The sequence below is a fragment of the Dermacentor silvarum genome, chromosome 8 (genome assembly GCF_013339745.2).
Source record: "Dermacentor silvarum isolate Dsil-2018 chromosome 8, BIME_Dsil_1.4, whole genome shotgun sequence".
Lineage (NCBI taxonomy): Eukaryota > Metazoa > Arthropoda > Arachnida > Ixodida > Ixodidae > Dermacentor > Dermacentor silvarum.
Genome location: NC_051161.1, coordinates 11,805,598 through 11,813,924, shown reverse-complemented (window position 1 = coordinate 11,813,924; position 8,327 = coordinate 11,805,598). Strand labels below are relative to the sequence as shown.

The window sequence follows — 8,327 nt, the reverse complement described above, 5'->3', positions numbered from 1 at the left end:
CTGAGAAGATCACCTGCTACAATTCGTAAATTGCAATATGTGTCGTAAAGTAATTAACTAAGAAGTTAATTAGTGAATTTTTGGTAATTAGTTTAATATGTGTTTCGATTTCTCGTGCTACTAATGTCCGCCTCATCGAATAACCCAGCTCAACGATAAGAATTATGCTACCAGCCACAGTAGATTTCTAAAAATTCCGTAATACTTAATTTTGAACACCCGGTATATAGCTGGCAGCCCTTAAAAATGTACAGCAGTGTGTTGGTCGGATGCATCAGTACACGTGGCACATTTGAAAACCAGGCTGCGCGCCCAGGCTCGGTAAATATTCTGCTTTTCTCTAAGATCCCGCATTCCGCAACCGTTTGACCCTGCCTGTATCCTAGAAGCCCCAGACGGGCACTACGCGGGAATGGGAAGCAGCGAGAGGAGACACTCAGTCCAAGGAACGGAGTGGTGTGGGAGTTCTACAAACCAGTACAGCCTGAGAAATGAATCTGAGCAGTACACGTTCTACAATGTCAATCCATGAGAACGCACACGCTCTATAAACGTTTCCCTGTATAGACTGTGCTTGCCACAACTTCCACCTACGTGAAACTAACGAACTATGTCTGCCACAGCTGCGGTCGGGGCTCTGGGAATCATCCATTGGTCCCTTGGGAAAGTACTTCGACCATGGCCAGTTAGTGGCCTTGAAAGAACAGCTTTCATTACAGTAAAATACTTTTCTGTAAGTACGGAGAGATTACCAAAATCCTAGGAACGATTTTATTCAGGGACTCACCTTAGTTCTTGAAGTTTTGTCTTTTGTTTTTCTTTTACGCTTGTTTGCGTTACTATTTGCGCATTCCAAGGTTTCCTTTTTATTAAATGTATTTTTTTACGTTATAGTAATTTTCTGTATGCACGTAAATATAAATAGCTGCAGGCGCACTTTTTTCAAACTCTACAGTCTTTCCCTTTTATGTCGTGAATCCTTTAATGGCCACATGTGCTCAATGATGAGGAAGTTTCAACATTTCTTCACTTCACTTGTCTCGGCGAGGGGAATCGCCGACGTTTGTCGGCATTGTTTAGCGCAAATCATTATCTGCGAGTACAAATGTTATGACCTTTGATGAAATTCCTGCGAAAGAGCTAATGGCACGACAAATGCTTGATAGCGTGGCCTGCGGCCGTATCAGGCCGAAGCAGCATGCGCGGCTTCGCTTCGTAGCAGACGACAAATTCGGTTTCCGCGTGATGGACATGTGCGTGACGTCATCAAAAAATGCATAAGCACCCTCAGGCGATGGCGGCACTCTGGCGGCGAACAATCGCTGCACGCAAACCGAATTCTTCGAAAGCCGACGCGTTACAGAATACGACCCCTGCATAATATAACGATTCAAAGTATCGCATCTTCTTTCCTTCCCTTTTCGGGGTGTGTCCAGATAAAATCAGTCATTTGTAGATAAACATATTTGACAGTTAATGCAGAGGAATAAAAAGCATCACTCACCGCCGATATAGCTGAAAAAGCACTTATTTTCGCTGGAAGGTGAATACAGGAATAACAATAGTGGTACAATTCAAATTATCATTGGATGGAAGAGGCTAGAAGGGAAGCTGACGAAATTAAGCAAAGCTTCCTCAGAGCACAAAACTGTCCCACCCTTAGGTGGCAAATGCATCTTTGCAGTCTATGCTTTATTCTGCTTACAAGGTCGTGAATTTTTATCATCGCAGTTTATTACAAATAATGTAGACGAGCGTTCTCGCATTCGGCCTCCATAGAAATGCGGCCGCCGCGGCCACGAAGCAGCAGAACGCCACGACCACTGAGCTACCGCTGTTGGTGCTTTTGCGTCGTCCGCTGACCACAAGTGCTGTCTGTCGAATCGACCAGCAACACATACCTATCTATTCTTTCCGTTACAGTGCACTGATTAAGCGCTCTAGACAGAAGTGTGGACCATTGCACGTGATGTGATGTCCGCAGCAATTGTCATTTTTTCCATCAGAGTGATTCCGCTTTGAGTGTATCAATTTTATGCGACTGGCCGATGAACCGTAAGAAACTCGTATTGTCTGCGAGCCGAAAACTTGTCTACATGACGAAGTACATCCCCTGGTTCCGCGCATCGATGCCGCTTAGTGTGGACCTATAGGCTTTTAGTTAGCGTCGTATATGAGCAAGCTCGCATCCGCTTGCCGGCGTTCAGGATCTGGAGCCGCACCAAGCATTTTTCACCCACGTAGAAAATTTAACTAGGCCAATCATAGTTACTTATCACTTCACTATTCACTTATACTATTCACGGCAAGCAACCTTTTTAAGTATGAAATGAGTTTAGCTCCCGTTGTCGGCGACCTTCAAGTGACCTTGAGCCAAAAGCCAGAGCCATTATCCGGGCACTCAAAACGAGAACATTCCGGCATGTTGCCAAGGAAATTTATTCACCCGTAGGCACGTCTACAACTGTGGTATGAACGTAGAGTACCATATAACGTACCGCACATGCAATAAATCGTACTTGGCATAAACAAAACGTATGAGCGAAAAAAAAATAGTAACTGGTTGCGAGAACAACACGAGATCGTCCGGGCAACCAGTCATTAATAAAATGCGGTCTCTGGCCCCCAACCCTTTGTACAAGGCCGCATTACATACGCTAGTTACTCTCCAAACAAGTTACAAACACTATTGCTTCCGAGTTCTTCCTAATGTTTCTTCACAATATCACTCAAGCTGTAATTTCTAGTTCGCTGAAACTTTATTTGTCGTTTCCAATAGCGACGTTCAAAAGGCCTAAGGCCGCACAGGGGACCTAAGGCCGCACATTTGCAGCCGACCGCTTCGATGCGACAAGACTAAAAAGTGGCGCAGACGCTGAGCGCGTTGGGTTGTTGCTTGAAGAAACGAGGTTGAAGGCGACGGCACCACAGGCGGCAAAAGACGCCATATGGTAGCCATTTCATGCTTACACCTACTCTCGATTAAGGGAGAGTCAGCAATTTTTTTACTGGTAATATTCAGTGGTTTCATTACAGGTACAGTGGTTTCATTACAGGTTAAGTCGTAGGTGTAACACCTACGACTTAACGCCGGCAAATTGTGTGTAGGGTAGCCACATAAACGCTTGTGTGCTTAGTAACAACAAGGAGACCATCCCGGGTGATCCGCCGCGGTGGCTTAGCGGTTATGGTGTTGCGCTGCTAAGCACGAGGTTGCGGGATCAAATTCCGGCTGCAGCGGCCGCATTTCGATGGGGGCGAAATGCAAAAACGCCCGTGTCCCGTGCATTGGGGGCACGTTAAACATCCGCCGGTGGTCAAAATTAATCCGCAATCCCCCACTACACCGTGCCTCATAATCGTCGTGATTTTGGCAAGTGAAATTCCAGAATCCAATTCAATTCATCCCGGGTGAATGTATGATAAACCTAGTCTATTTTGCAGCGTTGTGGGCTCGCCAACAAGAACTTCGTTTTTCGAAAAATTCTGCGTTCACATTTGTGTGCTCCTTACGGATGAACTTTTGAAGCCGTGACACGAGAAGCTTCGAAGAGCACGTGTGAGCATTGGCCTTTGCGGCACCAGAGGCTGCTAATAAGACAAATAAAAGCAAAACACTACACAAAATATCGTACAGCAAAGGCTACGAAATATGAACCTGACATGTTGAATATCTATGTGTTCTACGACATTTCGACTACCTCCTCCCATGGCGCTGCTCTGTTTTAGAATTTCAGATCAGTAGAACAACTCGAAGTGGCATGTACACTCACTTGATCTTCGTTCTTATAAGTCTTCTCGTCTTCTCGGAGTCCGGCGACGTCGGAGGAACTACAGACCAAAACGGCTATTCAAGCCCTGCGTTTACGAAGAAAACTACAAAATTCTTGGCTTTCGTCACAGGAGAAAATGTGTCTCTTAACTGCAATGCGACCGGATACCCTTCTCCAAGCGTCCAGTGGACACGCAACGGTACGTCGTTTGGCTTCAATTCTAAAAAACGCAATGACACACCGGCGAATAATCGAAGAAGACAGCATGGATTTGTTCTGCGCATAAGAAACATCCAAAAGAGTGACAGTGGCAAGTATAAGTGCAACGTTTCAAATAGTGCCGGTTGGATACAAAAAACGTTTACCGTGGTCGTGATCGAGCGTAAGAGAACTCCTCCAGTCATCACTGAAATTAGCGGAAATCAGACTGCTTGTGAAGGCGACAACGTAACGCTGAAGTGTAAAGCTGAAAGTGACCTGACACCGTATCTCACGTGGGTGAAACAATGTACTGTTAAAGATAAAGACTCCGCAAATGATGCCATTACGGTCCCTAAAGAGGAGATAAGTGTCCGTCAAGGTGACGCCGTATATATGTTTATAAAGAATGCCCGGAAATCTGACAGTGGACAATACGTGTGCTCAGCCACGAATATATTTGGATCCACAAATAGCAGTACCTGGATTAGTGTGTTGACTGTTGGGGAAAGAAGCACTTGAGCCTTTCATTTCACATGACCAACTTATGCAACCATGGAGACAATAAAATGAGGGATCAAATGCGAGGTCTTCTGGTGTTACATTTCTACACGAGCCTCGCGTGTGTTGGCTGCTATTACGGCGCTCTTTATCGTCAGTAACTGATGGCAGAATAACACAGATAAATGAAAAGTTTATCCCCTACTTCAAAGAAAGATTCGGTATTGTAGTTAGCTTACACGCATCACCACACACTTATATTTTCATAATCAAAATAAGCTAATAAAGAAGTCATTATACTTGCTGCGCTGCCATCATACTCGGCCGCTACGCACCTGGAGCGGAATTCACGATTGTATTTTGTTCGTAAAATCTATTTTCCACTAGCAGGCCACCTTCGCTGACATGTCCGGCATCGCCATTAAATGACAGCTGCTATTACGAACAATTCTAGCGCAAGAGCTTTTTTCGTGAATGCGGGCGCTGGGATCGAATTCACAAAACGTTTCGTTCGTAACTGCTCTTTGTCATTGGCCGGCCGCCTTGGCTAATACAGCCAAACGCCTTTAAAACGAAGTGTTGGGGTTCCTTCGTAATACCGGTTACTTTGTTGTAAAGGTCGCACACCGTACCGCACAATTTAGAGCAGACAAAGCACGTTCAATAAAACAAAATCTTTAATTTACATGAACTCAAGAGTGACTTAGTCAAATGTCACAATTTTTTCCTGAGAACGTCGTCTGACAGAATGTGCTCGACTGCAGCCAGTCTTATTTCCCCGAGCTTCACAGCATGCTCCGCGGCAAAACGCAAGAGCCATAACCAAAGCAAAGCTGCAGATCGTCGAATACCACTATCGCCTCCCTTGTCAAAATCATTGGTTCGTCTACAGGACTTTCATCCCTGCTGCCTTCGCTGACATTCGCGTTACGATTACGAGCATGTGGTCATCAACTGCAAGTATTCGTCAGCCGTCGCACCCACTGATGTGCTAAAATACGCAGGGTACGCGTTGAGCGACTCCTAGAGCAGTCCAGAAGGACTATACTTCTGACATCGTCAGGCTCTTCAATGGTGTCGCTAGCACTGCCGACACTAGCACAGAGCGCACCTTGGTAACGTCGTTGGAGGGCAGTTGCGGCACCGCTACGCGGCGTTCGTTGTAAAGCAACAAATGAGCCGTCGGGGAGGCCTAAAATCTTTCGTTGTAAAGGCAAATTTGTTGAAGTGGGCTTCGTTGTCATTCACAGTACATACGAAAGATAGGAATAGGGCCGGAACTTAATCAGTCCTTCGTTATAAAGGTCACATCGCTGTAAATGCGTTTGTTGTAGAGGCGTTCGACTGTAATATGACCGACATCAGGATTGGCTGGAATTTGATCCCAAAAATAATTCTAGCGTAAGAGCTTTTTGTGAGAACGGGCAGCTGGCTGGAATCTGCTCTAACGCTAGATTTGTTCGTAACAGGAAATGTCAGCCAGTACCGATGCTGGACATATTATTAGCGAAGACGGGCGGCCGATGACAATGAGCATTTACTAACAAAAAAGCTTTCGAAATTCGGGCTCTGGCTGCTTCGACTGCACATACTTTCACGCTATATAAAGAAACAGAATCACAAAAGCTGTGAGTTTTTCTGAGAAAATGAAAATCAAGCCCGTATAGCTTACGCTTTTTGACACTACCAGTGAAAAGCAGTAAGGTCTTAAGAGCTATACCCTCCTAAGAACCCCTTGCACAATATATTGCGCATTGCCTTCAACATTTTTTTTTAATTCACTCGGGAGTGATTACGCAAAATATTATTTCTGGGTATGAAGTACGGTGCATGCAAGTTTACAGAAGTGGTTTACTCATATTCTTGCCATCCGCTTTCCAGGAATTTGACACTCAATTGATCTAGACCTCTATGTTGTCCCCGACGGCCGAAAGCAACCTTGAGGTGTGTTTCGAAATCACTGAGATTGCATGACAATGCCGAACGCGGCAGCAACATGGCAATGTACTACACGCAGCTGGATCCATCTTCATCTCTGCGTTTATGCAATGAACTGCAGTTTTTACCATAGCAAACATGAGATGATGGAGATAGTTATTTTTCTCACGTACGTGAAGACGCAGCTTTTCGCATCTAAGCGTGGTATTAAAATTTTTCAAATTGTTTTTCAAGTTCATAACATAACAGTAGACAATAAAAACCACCTTGAAGAGCGATTATGTCCCATAGTTGTGTTCGGGTCTCAGGAGGAAACGCTGTATTTCTTGATTTATTAAGGTTTGTCGGCTTTGACCTCAATTCCGGATGCGAAATAACGAGATCGCATTTGCCGCTTCCTGCGCAAGAGTTCACTGACGTAGTCGGCCGCCCTCCAGATATCTCGGCTCTTTAAGTTTCGACCTTGGCAGAATTTCGTCACTCCGCTGATAGGCGCCAAGTGTCTACGCAACGCGCTAAAGCGACGGTCGTGGCCACCGGCCCTCATATACCCTTGTTTTACCAAAGGGCCAAGCCAGCCTCTACGGAACGCAACAAGACGTGCATAAAACGTGAGCTTTTGTTGCCTTCGCTTGGGCCAAACCAGCAAACCCTACGTCTAAAAATATTACCATATATTTTCACTGCTTTGTGCCAATAGTTAACGAGAAGCAGTCATGAACCGGCGTCACATCAAGTGTGTCCTTCTGATGGTCGCAAGCGGCTTTGCTATCGCCGCAGAAGACAACCTGATCGAGTCCTTCTACGAAAACCAGAGAGAGTCGCGACCTCGGTTCGTGAACCCGGCGAAAATGGAGAACGCCATCAAGGTGCAGCCCATCGGCGGCAGCGTGAGACTTAACTGCCGAGCTACAGGCGTGCCCGAGCCCCGGGTCGCGTGGTTCAAGAACGGCCAACCACTGACCTTCGCCGCCTCCAACCGAGAAAACGGACAGAGGTACACTCTGCTGCTCACGGACCTCGTCCGCAACGACAGCGGCGAATACACGTGCGTCGTCTCCAACCCACTCGGCTCCGTGCAGTGGACGTACACGGTCGAAGTTCACGAGCGGTTCATTCCGACGCCCACCATAGTATGCCCGTTCTCCAATGTCACCGTGGCGGAAGGTGAAAGCCTGAGCATCGCGTGCAACGTCTACAGCCACCTGACGGCGTTCGTGCGTTGGATCAAGCACTACCACATCAGCGGGAGCTACTTCGACCGGAACGGAGCCCCGTACGCTAAGTTGGTCAAGGACGCTGCGCTCGCCGACGTCACGGACCCTCACACGTTGACGCTGTATAACATCACGCTCGCTGACTCCGGCTTTTACTCGATACTGGCGAGCTCGCCATCGGGGGCCTCGCACAAGACGATCGAAGTTCTCGTCGTGCCAAAGCCTTTCCCGGGCTTGTGAGCTTCCCGGATAGAACAAATGATGTGGAAAACTGCAGTTTCATCAGCCCATATGCTGATCCAATTTGCCATACAAACGCTTCGGCTACTACTTAATGCAGAAGAACTTGTTAAAGCTGATGCCATTAAATGAAGTGACTCAGGAGTTGCAGTTGATGAAATTATCTCTTATTTGTCACTCAGTAGTGTGGTGCTACGTTTACACGGCAGACAGGCGAAATGTGTGAAAGGTTTGTAATAAACTGAACAGAATTTTATTTGCAACAATGTCTACTATATGGTTATCAACACATGTGCCATTTATTCCACGAATAAATAAAAAGTATTCAGACGAAACATGCACTCGATTTTTCTTTCTTTTCGGGAGGTTTCGCAGCAAGGACGCAGTGTCTACGAATGCAGACGTAATCATAGAAATTATAGTAGAGTCCTATATATTGAACGAAATATCTTAGAAATCC

The 8,327-nt window shown here is 46.1% G+C and overlaps 2 protein-coding genes across 2 annotated transcripts; both read left to right on the top strand.

Moving 5' to 3' along the window:
• The first annotated feature begins 678 nt into the window (after window positions 1-678).
• On the top strand, window positions 679-4,545 carry LOC119461945 (fibroblast growth factor receptor-like 1). Its single transcript, XM_037723308.2, has 3 exons — window positions 679-685; window positions 3,138-3,173; window positions 3,904-4,545. Exons 1-3 carry the CDS (start codon window positions 679-681, stop codon window positions 4,491-4,493), a joined length of 633 nt encoding a protein of 210 aa, XP_037579236.1. The 3' UTR covers window positions 4,494-4,545.
• Window positions 4,546-7,124: 2,579 nt separating this feature from the next.
• Window positions 7,125-8,156, top strand: LOC119460636 (fibroblast growth factor receptor 3). Its single transcript, XM_037721668.2, has one exon. It carries the CDS (start codon window positions 7,127-7,129, stop codon window positions 7,865-7,867), a length of 741 nt encoding a protein of 246 aa, XP_037577596.1. The 5' UTR covers window positions 7,125-7,126; the 3' UTR covers window positions 7,868-8,156.
• Window positions 8,157-8,327: the final 171 nt, after the last annotated feature.